Below are 16,705 nucleotides of genomic sequence, written 5' to 3'. Positions count from 1 at the left end.
ATGCATTGGAGAAGGAAATGGCAACCCACTCCAGTGTTCTTGCCTGGAGAATCCCAGGGACGGGGGAGCCTGGTGGGCTGCCGTCTATGGGGTCGCACAGAGTCGGACACGACTGAAGCGAATTAGCAGCAGCAGCAAGGGCAGAGAGTATGTCTGTCTAATCTCTTGGGTATATAGGACACAAAGTATCACAAATCTAAGTGTTAAAGGACTTTGGAGGTCATCTGGTTCAGTCTGTCTCTGGCCTGGCCTGTCTCCCGTCAGTAGCGTCCTGGGCAGGGGGTCATCCTCTACTCCTATTGATGAAGCTCACCATTTTATTTCTGTTAGCTGGTTCTGATGATCAGATTTCCTTTGCATTGAGTTGAACTTTGCTGCTTTATGCCTCACTGGTTCCAGCTAGGAGCTGGAAATACTACTTCCTGTTTCTGAACTACTGTGTTAATGCGGTATTAGGAGCTAATAGTGCCCCTAGATATTTTTTTTACATACCATGCTGAAGTGGCTACTTTTCCTAAACCCTTAACAAGTATTAGTATCTATTACCTAAAAGTAGAAGGAAGAATGAGCAGGGAGATAAAAGCGTTTTTAACTAGCCTAGATGACCTTAAAGTCTTTAGTTATATTGCTTTAGTAAGATTGAATTTAGACATAACATTTTATTTTACCAATTTTTCCTTTGAAACAACAGTATTATTTTCAAAGTATAGTAAGAACTGAAATCAGTATCAAACCTTTTATCTTTTTTGAACTAGATCTTTTCAAATGACAAAGACAATTTAAATTTAGCAGTATTACAGAACATTTGGAAATGAGGAAAAGGGAAAATGCTAGTCCCGGTTCTTCTACTTTAAAAAACTACTATTTTGGTATATGATTTTAGTTTCTCTAGTCTTTTTAATAGATTTTATTATTATAACCATAATATCGATATAGTTTTGAACCCTGCCTTTTTCACTTGACATTATATCATAAGCATTTTCCAAGTTATTATAATCATCATAACCATCGTTTTTAGTTGGCTGCATTATATTCTTTTGAATAGCTTAGTGGTGAAGAAAACAGACTGGAGCCAGATTGTCTGGGTTCATATCCCAGCTCTACTGCTTACTGGCTCTATGATCTTGGGCAAGTTATTTAACTTCTCTGTGTCTTAGTTTTCCCATTCTGTAAACTGGAGATAATGTTGTCTACCTCATAGGGTTATGAGGATTACGTGTGTTAGCATATGTGAAGCACTTAGTGTGCCTGACATATAGTAAATGCTCTAGAAGGGTTATCAAGGATGATTATCATCACATACCAAAACTTAAATAAAGTTAAGTGTATCCTGTTTGGGGACTTTTAAGTTGCTTCTGTTTCTTGCCTTTCACAGGCTTGTTAGGATTGACAAAGTGTACCTTTAAGATTGGTCTTCAGAGTTTTTTGCATGAGCTCTTTTACTCAGCCGTATTTTAAACTTTTAAATTGGCTTATGCTCCACTTGAAGGTATTTGTACGGCATCTACACCTTTTGTATTGTTGGGAGATGTTTTGGACTGTCTTCCTTTGGATCAGTGTGACACAATATTCACTTTTGTGGAAAGAAATGTTGCTACTTGGAAATCAGTAAGTGCCTTAGTTTCTTTTTCTATTAACTTTGGCTTTCTATAGATCCAGAGTTCTGAGGGTGGTTTGTTTTGTTTCTTGCTTTTATTTCTGACTTTGCTGATTGCCAAAAAGTTTGTCCTTATGAGAATTATATGTTCTGCTCTCTTGGAAAAGCCAAGTAAGAGTCACATGGAGAAAAAAATGAGATTACAAAATTTGAGTAGAAACAGTTACTTTGAAAACACACACTTTTACATGTTTTTAAAGTTACTTAAAATCATGTTTGTTATATGTTTGAAAATATTTATATTTCATTGAAAATGTTATTTGCTTGGAAAAAGTGAGAGCGGCATAGTAAATTCTCAGCACATATTAGTATTCTTTAAAATCTTACTTCCTGTGATTTACTATTGAAGAATGTGCAACAACTTCAGAACAATAGTAATAATTTCTGTCTTAATTTCAGAATACATTCTATTCTGCTGGGAAAAATTATTTACTACGAATGTGCAATGGTAAGTAACAGTAAATGATTGGTTTTTAAGAAGAAAATATGGCCAGGAAACCAGGTGGTTGAATTAAACACAGGTGATAAAATTTTTTTTAAGTAGATTGTATCTTCATTTTAAAATAACAGTCTGATTTATTAAAACTGATCATTTGCTTTAAATTTATCTATTCCTGTTCTAGGTATAAACTTAATGAAAATCAAAAGGTTGAGCAAAGTTTACCTTGCCCATGTTAAACTCGTCTTATTTTTAATTTTCTAGTGTTTTTTTTTTTTTTTTTGGTGACAAAAAATAGTTTCTACCCCCATTTTGAGAACTACTGCTTTAGGAAAATACTTTTGAACTGGTTAAGACACTTGGGTATATTGTAATAAATACAGAATGATCTCTTCTGTGTAACCTTTATGTCCATTTGCTGTTAGATCTCCTACGAAGATTATCAAAATCCCAGAATACAGTCTTCTGTGGACGAATTCAACTCTTTTTGGCCAGGCTTTTCCCTTTATCTGAGAAATCAGGTGAGCTTTTGTACATAAATTGCTTTGCAGGAAAATTTTAACCTGTTTTTCATGGACTAGAATATACCATGATGATTAAAAAAAAAAGGTTCTAAAAAGTTGAAAGGTAGCATAGGAAATTGTCATTTGATTTTCTTTTACTTGTAAATAGTTGTATGTGTTCCAGTGTATAATACAGGTAACACTCAAATAAAGCCATTGATTCTTCATGTTCAAAGCTTATTAATAATAATGTACAGTTGAATCACACTGAAATATGTAGACATGAATCATGTTTTTATTTCATTTCCTAATACTTACCAATTTTTCTGCTTCCATTTTCTTCTTCAATCACTACTGTTTAGCCACATTTACTTTTGTTCATTTCTTTTATCATTGTGAAATATAACAGTAGTATGAAAAGTGCATAAAGTAAGTATATAGTATAATAATTATGAAGCAAATAGTTGGGTAACCACTGTTCAGGTCCAAAAGTGAAACATGGCAGTTCTCTCAAGCCCTCCACAGTCTGTTCAGATACGCCTGATTTTAACTGTCTATCTGCCTCAATCACCCCTTCCTTAATATCAGGGCTAATCTACCACCTACTTCACATGTTATTGTAAGGATTAAATGAGTTAAAATATGTGAAGAGCTTACAACAGTGCCTGCTTGTGGTAAGACCTATAGTGTGTGTTAGCAGTGGTAAAATTACCTGTGACTTTCTTTTTGTCATCCTGTATCTCTGCTTTTTTTCTTTCCTCTTATTTAAATGTGGTCAGGATTAATTTCAATTTACCAGTGTATTTAGAACTTGTATTTCTGATCCTCTATTTGGGACTATTTTCCCCTTTAGACTTTTTAGTGCAAATTTTGTTTTGTCTGAAAATCTTTATTTCTTTACTCTTGAAGAATGGTTGAAGATTAGATAGAATGGTTGAAATATAGAGATTGTAGGTTGGTACTGGATATAGGGTTTCATTTAGTGGAAGGTCATCATTACTTTGCCTGTGTCTTCTAGAGAGGAGTCAGATGTCAGTGTAACTCCTTTGAAGATAATCTAGTTTTGTTTTGTTTTCTGTTTGCTCTTTAAATTTTCTTTTTCTTTGAATTTTTGTTTGTGGGGTTTTCGGTTTGTTTTTCAGTTTTATATAATGTATCTAAGCATGGATTTTTTAAATTTATCGTTCTTCAGATTTGTGGGCATCTTGAGTTTGTGGATTGGTTGTCCTTCATCCACTTTGTAAAAATTTAAGCTGCTATTTCTTCGGATATTGTGTATGCTACTTTCTCTTTATGGAACTCTAATTAACATTCTATACCTCATCTGTCTCTTACACTTTCTATGTTTTTCATCTCTGTCTCTCTTTCCATCACATTCTGCATAGTTCTTTTAGAAATGTTTTCTAGTTTACTACTTCTCTGTTCATCTATGAATAATTGCTGCAAAATGAGTTCTTAATTTCAGTAATTGTATATTTCATTTCTAGAAAGTCTTTTTTTAAGTCTGCTGTGTCACTTTTTAGTTTCTTATTCCCTGCTATTTTCAAACTTGTTTTCTAATTGTCTAACCATGGTGAGCATTGTTACTTTTATTTATGTGTCTGATAATTCCAGTGTCTTAAGTCTTTGTTCCTGTTTCTCACTCACCCTTATGCCTGTTTCTCACTCATGATGTCTTCCCTCTTTGTGTGTTTCTGGTTAGTGTTTGATGTTATGTTTGAGAAGATTTTGAAGGAATAATTTGTAGGCCTGGGTTAGATACCTTTCTCCAGAGAGAGCTTTCATGACCTGCCAGGCACCTTAGAAGGTGCTACAGCTAGTGTAAGCTTACCTTCATCTAGCCCAGCTCAAGGCCTGTGATTTCTTAGCTCATCGAGAAGACTTGGCGCTGGGCTGCAGTTTGCTTCATCCCTACTTGAGGACATAGCCCTGTACGTCCCAGCCTAGAAGATGGTTGGGGTAGGATTTATTAGATTCCACACCTTCCTTGGACTCAGATTTATTTTTAACATCCTCACTTCAGGAAGCTGCTAAAAGAGTGGTTTTGCAACTGATTCTTCCTGTTTCACAGACAGAAGTGGTTTTGAGTGCTGACGCTGCATTGCTTATCTTTCTTGCCTTCTTGGTTTTTGCCATATATTCCTCACTGAACGTTCGCTCTTTACAGTTTTTAAGAAAAAACAATTTTTCTATTTCATTGTCTAAAACAGTGCTCTGAAGAGGGTTTATGCTCTGTAAGAATTTATAGAATTAATGTAGTTGATCCAAGTTTATAGTTGTCCTTAGAGGATTAATCTGAATTGTTAATTAGCTAGTTAATTATTAGCCTTCTGTTACTGGAAGCTCAACTTTTTATATTTTTAACAGCTTTACTGAGATGTGAATTCACATACCATACAGTTCTCCATTGAAAATGTGCAATTTTCTGTTTTTTTAGTATATTCACAGGGTTGTGCAGTCATCACTGCAGCTGATTTTAGAACATCTCTCCTCCTATAGGAGCCCTGTGCCCGCTAACTGTCACTCTGCACTTACCCCATCCCTGCCCTCTCTCCCAGGCCCCGAAGAATAGGTGATCTACTTACTCATCTCTGTGGATTTTTCCTATTCTAGACATTTAAAAAGATGGAATAATACAATATGTGGTCTTTTGTGACTGGCTTTTTTAACTTAGCTTAGCATCTTCATCTGTGTTGTATGTATCAGTAGTTCATTCCTTTTTACAACTGAATGATATTTTCTGTATGGATAGACTGCAGTTTGTTTATCCATTTATCAGTTAATGGACACTTGAGTTGCTTCTGCTTTTTGGCTATTGTGAATAATGCTGCTGTGAACATTTGTGTACAAGTTTTGTGTGGATGTATGTTTTCACTTCTCTTGGACATATACATAGAATGGAATTGATGGGTCATTTGGTAACTGTTTTAATTTCTCCTGGAGGTATATCTAGGAGTAGAATTACTGGGTCACGTGGTAACTCTGTGTTGAAGTTCTTGATGAGCCACCAGACTGTTTTCTAAAGTGGCTGCTTCATTTTACAGTCTTATCATTGATGCAAGTGCCTTCCAGTTTCCAAACATCCTTACTAACATAAGCTAGGTTGGCATTTCAGGATATCTTGTAGTACTTTTTCTTTTCTTGTGTTTGTAGATGCTGAAGAGTCAGTAGAGTATATCCCAAGACCTTTAGAAAGCTGTTTTAGCATGTAGTTTATCCATTAAATTTAGTTAAGTATGACTGAAATTTTTAACCTAATGGAGAATTGTGTCATTTGCTATTGAGTAATAGAGAATAGACAGATATTTTAAGTAATACAGAATGATGAGCCAAGTTTATTCACTAGATTAATGACTTCATCTAGCATACTAGTTTTTATTTTTTAAAAAAAAGGCTTTTTGTTTTAAAATAATTTTAGACTTAAAGTCTAGAGTATATGTATATATAAAGATACTATAAAGTACCTGAATAGCTTCACCTAATGTTAACCTCTTACATACTGTGTACGTTTATCAAAACTGAGAAATCAGCATTGGTGCAGTACTTTATTTAGACTATCAGTTTTATCTCTGCTTTCTTTTTTGTTTAAAGATCCAGTCCAGGATCCTGCATTTAGTTGTGATGTCTTTAATCTCTCCAGTCAGTGACAGTTCCTCAGCCTTTGCAGTTTTTTTCATGACCTTGATAGTTCTGAAGAGTCCTGCTCAGGTATTTTGTAGAATGCCCTTCAGTCTATGTTTGTCTGGTGGTTTTCATGGTTAGATTGAGGTTGTAGATTTGAGGAAGAAGACCACCGGGTGATGGACTCTTCTCAGTGCCTCGTTTCAGCGTGGTGTTGATGTGTCTTTTTACTGGAGATGTTATCCTTGATCACCTAATTAAGATAGTATCCTTGATTGCCATATTTCTCTACTACAAAGCTACTATTTTCCCCTTTGTAATTAATAAATATTTGGAGGGAGATACTGTGAGGCTATGCAGATATTGTTTTTCTCCTTAGATCTTTGCCCACTGAGTTTAGTAGCGTTCATCAGTGGATCTTGCCTATAGTAATTAATATTAGGTTTTCTGGTGGTGATTTTCTATCTCTTTCATACCTTCTACATTTGTGAATTGGGATTCTTCTCTAAAGAAGAGTTGTCTCTGGAATTCCCTGATGGACCGGTGGTTAGGACTCAGAGTTTTCACTGCTGAGGGCCCAGGTTTGATCCCTGGTCAGGGAACTAAGATCCCACAAGCCATGCAGTGCAGCCAAAAAAAAAGAAATAGTTGTGTCTTCCCCCTTGTTTACTTATCAGTTCAATCATCTGTTTCAAAATAAAACTCATGAATATTTATTTTATGTGAATTATAATCTCACAATATCATTATTTGTTCAAACTGTTCCAGTTCTCCCCACTGGGATCTCTCTCATGCATCCCTGATATAAAGGAGAGTCCAGGTGCATCGTGTATTTTTCCTTCTCAGCCACTGGAATCAACCACTTCTCCAAAGAGCCTGATTTGTCTTATTTTTAAAATGGTGTTTAAAAGACAAGATCTGGGCATTAGATATGCTAATTGTTACTAGAATATCACTGCTTCTAAGCCATCTCAGTGGACAGAGCTTGGAAAGATATGTATAAATACTAACATATACATATGCATCTTTATTTCTGTTATCTGTCTACATTTTTTTTAAATGACCAAAAACAATACAGTGATATCATAGTGACTGATAGCTTGTGAGTCTAATCTCGCACCAATAGACCTGCTTATTTCTAACTTCTTTCCCTAACAGTGAGAAACATGGCTCTCACTATAACTTTTTTTGTAAATATTACACATTTATACTATCTGAGTAATACAATTTCTGATTGTGCTTCAGCAAAATGATAAATTAGTACATAAAACATTCTGTAAAATTGTTCTAGAATATTCATAAATAACAGATCAACTATATCTTTATCAGTATATATAAGAATTCTGCATACTCTAAAAGCACCTTCAAGAAATGAATTTTAGAAAGAATTTGAAATCAAGTGTGATATTATTTCTGACTTGATCTTTTGCTTAATTAGTTATTTATCGTTTTATGTATTTTAGTTATATGACAACAAAGTTGTCATATAACTAACTGGTTTAGGTGTTTGGGTTTGCTTTGAAAATCTTTTTTTTTTTTTAATAGGTCTTAACTTGCAGAGTCAGTTTAATCTGGAAAACGTCACTGTTTTCAATACCAATGAGCAGGAAAGCACGTTGGGTCAGAAGGTGAGGCTGACGTGAAATCAACAGAACATATTTTAAGTTTGTTATTGAGATAACTAGGACTTCCTAGGTAGCACAGTGGTAAAGAATACTCAGGAGACTTGGGTTCAATCCCTGGGTCAGGGAAGAGCCCCTGGAGAAGAAAATAACAACCCACTCCAGTATTCTTGCCTAGAAGATTACATGGACAGAGGAGCGTGGCAGGCTGTACAATCCATGGGGTCTCAAAGAGTCAGACACGACCGAGCATACATGGCATTGAAAACAGTCCAGAGTTGGCAAATTGTTGGACATTCATCACCTGCTCTTCATTTGGGAGCAAGTTATAAAATTTAAAAATTTTTTAATTAGGTATAACCAATATTTCACATTAAATTAATCAATACTTCATTTATCCCTTAAATTGTAATCATTGTCAATTTGGAAATGATACTTTAGATACTTTAAGATTTTTCTTTTCCCCTTTATGTACCTTTTAAGTATTCCTTGAACTATTCTATGTAAACTAGTTGTTTAAAATTTTTCAGTATGGAGCTGGACACCAAGCATATCCTAAAGTGTTCCCAGATAATAAGTGTTATGTGTACAGGTGGGGGAAGATTTTCAGAGTTCAATTAAAGTTGAGGACAAAAACTACTTAAATTCCCTTTGAGAGTTAGTTACTGTGATTCATGGAGTCCTTAATGTACTAATGATCTTCTCACTTCTCACAAAAGATCATTGTGTACTATATTTCCAAATCATGTTTTGCCATATATTCTCTATTCGTGGAGAGAATCTACTGACCATATTTGGAAAAGTACTGGTTTAAAACTTTACACTGTGTCTTCATGATTATCTTATTGTCATACTTAGCTCTTGAGTTCTTGGATCTCTGTCATATAGAATTCTCTTCTGCCTGACAACTGCTTCATGACCAGATGTACATTTTTTAAAATTTAGCACACAGAAGACAGAGAAGAAGGAATGGATGTAGAAGAAGGTGAAATGGGAGATGATGAAGCTCCAACAACTTGGTGAGTGTTTGGAAGTTCAGATTTCTTGATTTACACAGAAAATACCTTAATGATTTACCGAGTACTAAGGTAGTACAGAGAGGAAGGAGGTAGGAGAATGTAGACAAGGAGGAAGGAAATAATGCTTACAGATTCCTTTCATTTGTAACTTTATATATATGTCTTAAAATTTTAACTCCTAAATCACTAATGGACTGAATCAGTTGGTTTCTAAATTGTGTACAGGCAGTCTGTTGTTTAGGTGTGGCCGACCTTATACAGATGCATAACGTTTGTAAAGCCAACCACAGGCAGCTCCTCCCTTTCTCCCTTCCATTTCACTTTGAGATCATGGTGCTGTATGGATCACTAAACCTACTTCCTGTTTCCCTTATAAAATTACAGTGTTTCTTGGAATATTTGTATGGGCATGAAGCTTAGCAAAGATGCTAACTGTCATCCATAGGTTCAACTTTTTAAGGTTTATTCAGAATGAATGGAATAAGCTAGTATGCAATTATGTTTACCAACAGAATTAATTTTAAGTGGCGATGTGGAAATATTTTTGTAGATATTGGAGGATATGAAATAGTTGAAAACTGGAGCCCATTATACAGAGTGAAGTAAGCCAGAAAGAAAAACAACAATACAGTATACTAATGCATATATATGGAATTTGAAAGATGGTAACGATAACCCTATATGCGAGACAGAATAAGAGACACAGATGCATGGAACAATTTTATGGACTCTGAGGGAGAAGGTGAGGGTGGGACGTTCTGGGAGAATAGCATTGAAACATGTATATTATCATCTATGAAACAGAACACCATTCCATGTTCGATGCATGAGACAAGGGCTCAGGGCCGGGGCAATGGGATGACCCAGAGGGATGGGATGGGGAGGGAGGTGGGTGGGGGGTCCAGGAAGGGGAACACATGTAAACCCATGGCTGATTCATGTCAATGTATGGCAAAAACTATTACAATATTGTAAAGTAATTAGCCCCCAACTAAAATAAATAAATTTATTAAAAAAAAAATGGATTAAAAAAAAAAAAACAATTTGTAGCCATAGTGAATATGAGCTACTTGCTGTTTTTCTAGTTACTTATGTTCAATTTTTACTTTCATGTTATTTTAATATTAATGAAGTTATCATTACATTAAAATTAATGTTCAATGTGTATGTGAATTTCAAACCAATAAAAAGGGATTCGGTAGAAACTAAAAAAAAAAAAAGAAATAGTTGATACTGCAACCATTTTTAACATATGGCTAATACTAAAAGACTTCATTGGCCATTTCTAATAACAAGATTTGCTGATATAAAGTCTAAATGTCTGTTTTAAAATCAAAAGTTGAAACAGTTTGTAGCATAATGATTGCTTGCAAAATTAAAAATTAAAAGATATGTGTTCACACTGAAGATTTGTAATGTACGCAGATTGAACTAGTAATGCCATGTTTGTAATCCTAAATTGATAATATACCTAATGTGTTTGTTCCCTACTAGGTCTCCTTAACTTGGTGTGTTGGTTGGGATATAGCACCTTTGACTTTCAACTTCAGAGTCAAATGAACATTAGTTTAAAACACACAGAAATTAATTTCTTTCTCATGTAAAAGTCTGAAGACAGGTACTTCAGGGCTGATGAAGTAACCCTCTTGAGGGAGATCGTCTGGGGACCCAGGTTCCTTCTAACTTCTCAGTCCACTGTCCCTCAGTACTGCTTTTTCCCTGTAGTCTTGGATGGTTCATCATCACATCTGCCTTCCAGCCAGGGAAAAGGGAAAATGGTGAAAAATGGTCCACAAAGGACATGTGACTCCCACTCCCAACTGACTGGGCAGAATCTAATCACATGGCCACACCTGGTGCAAGAGAGGTTAGGAACATAGCCTTAAATTCTGAATGTATCCAGCGAAAATTCGGGACTTCCACTACCTAAGATAAAGATGGAATAAGGATCTGAGAACCCCTGAAATTATTTATAGTAAAGTTTATATAAGTATTTACGAATTTGTATTCTTTTCTGGGGAAAAAGGCCATGGCTTTCATTAGCTTTTTAAGAGGATTTGTGCCCCAAGGAAAACTAGAGCATTTAGATATTTCTGAAAGGACTTAAATGATTTATTTAACATAACATTTGTTTTATCAGCTCCATTCCAATTGATTACAACCTGTACCGAAAATTTTGGTCACTTCAGGATTACTTTAGGAACCCTGTGCAATGCTATGAGAAAATCTCATGGAAAACTTTTCTCAAGGTGAGTTGCCGTTGCAGAGTACCAAAAGCCCATTATTTTATAGCTAATGGCAGAGTCAGAACTTGAGTCTTGTCCAGCATACTTTTCACTATTTAGTTCTTCTGCCTGTTATGTTTTTATACCTATTTCATAAAATAGATGGTATGCTGTAGATTAATATGTAAACAGTTGATTTTGAGAGTATTTTATAAATTATTTGAGGATTTAAAGGTTAGTAGTTACAGCTTTGGTTTTTTATATTGTTTTGATTTTTTACATAGTATTGTCAACATGCATTGGTGAACTGTTTGCAGACTACATTCTGCCTTTATTTTGCACAGAATTATTTTGGCTATCCTGTTAGAACAGGACTCTGCAGACTATGGCCTTGGACCACATCCAGCCTAATGCCTGCTTTTATAAATAAAGTTAATACAGTATTGGCAAACAGCCACACCAACGATTTACGTATTATCTGTGATTGTTTTTGTGCTATAATGGCCGACTTTTATAGTTGTAATTGAGACCATTTGATGAGTCATATGGTCTAAAATATTTGCTGTCTGACTTTTTCCAGGAAAAATTTGCTAACTTCTTTTTTTTTTTTTAATTCTCTATATTTTCTTGGCTACTTAAAGGTCAGTTTTTCCTTTTTGTTGTAATCAGAATCTAAAGTTAATAGGTATAGCTTTTAAAAGTAGAATGGTGTGTATTCTGTGTTACTTTTTAAAGTTTTATATGCAATAAAGTTTTTATTTTATATGCAGTACTTTTTTTTCCCCCATAACTATTCAAATTGAGATGCAATAGTAAGTGAGAAGTCACTTGGAATTGTCCCTCAACTGGATAGGGTTTGACATCATGTTTTTATTTAGTCGCTATCTTTAGCACAGAAAAGGCTTGAGAGTTCCCACTGCTGATTAGACAGCTAATTTTACCGGCAAATTTCTTTATTCTCTCAAAACATTCCCTTCTCTGTTTTCTCCTTACACATACTACTTAAGAAATCACATATCTTCAGAAGTAGAGAGCTTATTCCTAGTTTTAGAATAACCATAAAATCTCACACAGAATAGTTTTATCCTATTTTGCTCTCATAATTTTTCTTCCTTAATGTGCCTTCAGTATGCATATATGGTTAACTGGGAATAAATTATAGATTATTTTGATATAGAGAAGCACTAAGCAAGTGATTGGGCAACAGTGCCAAATAAAACTAATTAATACTTTTTATTTTGCAGTATTCTGAAGAAGTCCTAGCTGTTTTTAAGAGTTATAAATTAGATGATACTCAGGCCTCAAGGAAAAAGATGGAAGAATTGAAAACAGGAGGAGAGCATGTATATTTTGCAAAATTTTTAACAAGTGAAAAGGTATGAATCTCTTTTTTCACGAAGCACAGTAAGAAATTTTTTTTAAGTTAAATACAGTAGAAAAGTTTCTGACTTTATTTTTTGTTAAAACTGATAAATGTTAGTTTGAGAGTCCTGTTTTTTTTTGTTAGAAGTAAGACTGATTTCAAAGGTAAATGAAATTGTTCTACATTGTCTGTTTTGTAAATTTACTTGAGTATAAGTGGGTTTTAGTTACTTTCAAGTATATATATTTGAACCTTAAGTTAGGATTTAATTTGCATTTATGAAAATATTTTGTAATTAGTTTGCCATTTAGGTACAAACAAGGGGTTTTAAAATTCCCTGATAATTTTATGTATACAGTTTAATAAGTAAGTTTTTTTTAGTTACAATGCTAAGGGATTATGTAAATTTCTAGTCAGGATGGCACATTGTTTGTTTCAGCTCACTCCTTTTGCTCCAAACACACAGCAGTGATAGGTAAAATATAAAAAGAGAAAACTGCAAAGACAAAGCTGAGCTTCCTTATCCAAAGCTGGATAAATATCTTCATGGACCAAAACTGACAAGTAGTAAGTGAAAAGAAAGCCTTGGGCCTCCTGGATTCTATATTCCAAGCAGGTGGTGGCACCCAAGGGTTTGGCTATAAGTGAGACCAGGTGGGTCCGTGTGGGATGAGCAGCAGGAGCCACATTCACCTGCTTGAAGCCAGAGACTGCGGTAGAAATTAACCCACTTTTGAAAAAAAGCTAAGATAGATACTACCATTCTTCTGCCAAAGGCTGTCCTTCCATTCAGAACTCTCTGATGAATTCCTTAATCCGTTGCTAAGAAAGATCACCAACAAAATAAACTATCGATGTATATATTCCAAAACTTTAAAATATGTATGTTTTGGATAATCAAAGAGATCATTGACAGTAGAACATCCTTTGAGAATAGGAAATTGTGAACTGAAAAATTTTAGCAAAAGTGAAATAGAACAGTTTAATATGACAACTAATTAAGAGTCTTGAAAATGAAAAATATGATCATTGAAAGCACAGCACATAGAATTAAACAATAGATTGGACATAGATGACAAGAGAACGAGTGATGAAAAGTTCACCCGAAATACAGCACAAAGAGACAGACTTTTTTGCTAACCTGAAAGTAGTTAGGAGCCATGGAAGATAGACTGAGAAATTCCAGCAGATATTTAAGGAGGATTTCCAAAGAACAGAAGGGAGAGAATTGTGGAAAAACTAAGGGACTGAGAAGCCCCAAGTTCTCACGTTGAAAGTGTGCTGCAGCTGCTAAGCAGGATAAAGAAACATGAATCCATACTTCAGTACAGTATGCTGTTACCTACAAGTACAAAGAGAAAATCTTAAATAGGCCACCAAAGAGGGGAGGGGAAAAAAACCCCACAAATATACTGGAACAGATTCCTAACAGATATCAACAATAGGTACCAGAAAACAGGGGAGAAATATTTCTGCTGAGAAAAAAAACAACAAAAAAAACTATGTAGAATAGTGTCTCCTTTACTGACTCTTTGTGAGCGCTTTCACCAGTGCAGACAGCGTGAGCTTTCAGGGTTAAGCACTGGAATCCCATTAGGTAATATTATGACAGAGGTAAAAGCAGCTTTTAGAAGCTTAAAACTTTACAGTATGGAAAGGAAAAAAAAGGACAGAGAATCACAGCAAAGAATGTAAGGTGTGATGTTTTGCATTTTTACTTCCATTTGTTGCCTCTTAAGCAGCAAGTTTACCTTAAATTTCAACATAGAACCCTTCTTGTGCAATCTTCATATTTTTCCCATGGATTTCCAGCATACAATGCAGGCATTGATGAACCTTTCGAATTTTACTAACTGCAGTTTGTTTGAAGACTTTTGCTGACACTCATGCCAGTTTTAACATATGGGTGTGCTTCCACTCGTCTGAGAAGGCAAACACAATTACTAAACCTTTTATCAGTACATGAAATAAAACCAACCTAAAATGGTCCTCAAGGTGAGAGGCCTGAGCTGCCATCTTTCTTGTAACACTCTTGTACTCTTTGAGTCTGATGCAGGGCAGCTCCATGAATATCAGGGAACATAGTGGAAAGTTTAGGGCATACTCATCATTCTTTCTTGTTTTTAGAATCCCTTCCGTGTTTGAGTCAAGCCATAGTCATGCAAACAAGATAAGAGAGTAAATTCTTTGGGGCTGCCAAGCAGCCATGTAGAAAGACTAAAGATAGGATTAAAAAAAAATACCCTGCTAGTGTAGGCTCTGGATCTGGAGCCTAAATCTAAAGAAGAACAAATTCTAAAAGAATTGGCAGAGATGACTGGTTAATTGATATAAAGAATAAAGCTGGAATGAGAAATGACCCATCGTGGCTATGTTATTAGCCAAAGTAATTGAAATTAATAATAACTATAGCAAAAGAACCATTAAAAATGTTAGCTCCTCTAGAAATGAGAGCACTACATAGTCAGGATTTACACAGAAACATAAGTCAGTATATTTATAAATGCTGACAGACATTTGAAAAGAAATATTCACAACAAGGGCAGTCACTGCCACTTGAACAACTTCCCAGGATTATGTAGGAACTCAGTGGTCCCTTTAAACAATTTAAGAAAGAACTGTAGTACACTTGAGGGAGGTTATGTTTTCCTTGAAATCTCTCATGATACACAGCTGATCAGCTTTATACAGTATACTCATTTTTTTTATTGGGAAATAGGCAGCTCCTACAGCAACACTACTTCTGTATCAGACTGCTGTCCTGTTCCCTACTCGCTGACAGACAAGTCAGTGGGCTTTCACAGAAAAGAAAAGGCTAATCAACAGAAAAAAATTAATATTAAAATTGATATATTATTTTTATTAGAAATTATTAGGCAAACTGGAGGTTATATACCAGCACTCTTATTTGAAGTAAAGGGAACATTCTAAACTAGCTCAGATAAGGCAGGTAGAAGCCCACATCACCAAAGGCCCAAGAGAAAATCATAGATTCATGTGCTAGATTGCTGTTGGTTTGTCTTCCAGGAAATAGTGGTTTCCTTTTAAAGAGATTTGCATTTTATAATCTTACCCTTCTAGTTTCCTTGCAGTGCATAGCTAAGCTTTGTAATTCCATTGGTTTACATTAAGAAGAAATAAAAATAGACCTAAGAAGCTTTAAACGCTTTAAACTTATGTGGAAAAGAGAACAAAAGAGAAATTTAACAACTGGAAGATAGAGCAAGTGCATAATAATTTGCAGCCATGGATGATGTATATAACTAAAAACTGATCAAAAACGTTGAAGTATTAGGGTGGAAAGAGACTTACCAGGCAAATACCAACAAAAAGAAAGCTACATAAATACAAATAAAATTTAAGGCAAAAAAACGTTAAGTAGGATGAAGGAATGCATATTAAAGGAATGAGCCACCAAGAAGATATCATACACTTACCTGCACTTAATAATATACCCTCAAAATATATCAGGAAAAACTTCAAACAATATGAGAAGTTGGCAGGTCCACAGTTTTAGTGGGATATTTTAAGTGCCTTCATCAAAAACTGACGGGTTGAGCAAACTAAAGATTAGTAGGTATATGGAAGATTTTAGTAATAATGAACTTGAGTACCTGATGGTTCAGGCAGACCAAGATTAACAGGTATATGATAGGTTTGCATAATAAAAAAAATAATCCTGATGTATGTATGGAAACTTGTACACAAGTAGAGATAATGTTTTGAGTACACATGGAATGTTCACAAAATTTGTGTACTAGGTCATAAAGGAAGTCTCAGTGTATTTCAGAGATTTCCTGTTGTGCAGAATACACACATTCTCTGGCCACAAGGCAATTAAATTAGAACTATGAAAAGGATAGTTTTAAAAGATGTAAATGTATGGAAACATGAAAAGCATTCTCCAGGAATTAAAGAGGAAATCACAGTGGAAATTCTAAATTTGTTATAAATATATTACTATACAGCAGATTGGAAGTATTTTATGTCATCATGTGTGTAGGTCACAAAGTGAGAGGTAAAAATATTACTTGAAATACACTAATGAAAAATTTAAGAAAAATGACTGACTGAGAATTTAATAAGCTCAAAATGATACAGAATAAGCCTCGAGAGAAGTAGATAATAGCACAAATTAATGAAATATAAGAAGCTATAGAACATAGCAAAACCAAAAGCTTGAAAAGAAAAATTTTATAAAGAATTTTTGTAACAGTTCTCATAGAACAAGCCTGACCAAGGAAAAAATGAAAAGG

At 34.7% G+C, this 16,705-nt stretch overlaps 1 protein-coding gene across 10 annotated transcripts in view; it reads left to right on the top strand.

Annotated features, from left to right (window-relative positions):
- THOC1 (THO complex subunit 1) overlaps nucleotides 1–16,705 on the top strand; it is a 53,314-nt gene that overhangs the window by 6,521 nt on the left and 30,088 nt on the right. For all 10 annotated transcript variants that reach the window (XM_081561804.1, XM_081561803.1, XM_081561802.1 and 7 more), the window contains exons 5-11: nucleotides 1,490–1,608; nucleotides 2,057–2,105; nucleotides 2,522–2,617; nucleotides 7,766–7,848; nucleotides 8,788–8,861; nucleotides 11,002–11,110; nucleotides 12,331–12,462. In XM_081561804.1, coding sequence (XP_081417930.1) covers nucleotides 1,490–1,608; nucleotides 2,057–2,105; nucleotides 2,522–2,617; nucleotides 7,766–7,848; nucleotides 8,788–8,861; nucleotides 11,002–11,110; nucleotides 12,331–12,462 — 662 coding nt within the window. The remainder of the gene's footprint in view (nucleotides 1–1,489; nucleotides 1,609–2,056; nucleotides 2,106–2,521; nucleotides 2,618–7,765; nucleotides 7,849–8,787; nucleotides 8,862–11,001; nucleotides 11,111–12,330; nucleotides 12,463–16,705) is intronic.

This window comes from Giraffa tippelskirchi, chromosome 14, assembly GCF_054371585.1.
Source record: "Giraffa tippelskirchi isolate mGirTip1 chromosome 14, T2T-mGirTip1v1.2.pri, whole genome shotgun sequence".
Taxonomy (NCBI): domain Eukaryota; kingdom Metazoa; phylum Chordata; class Mammalia; order Artiodactyla; family Giraffidae; genus Giraffa; species Giraffa tippelskirchi.
This window is presented reverse-complemented; position numbering and strand designations above follow the sequence as displayed.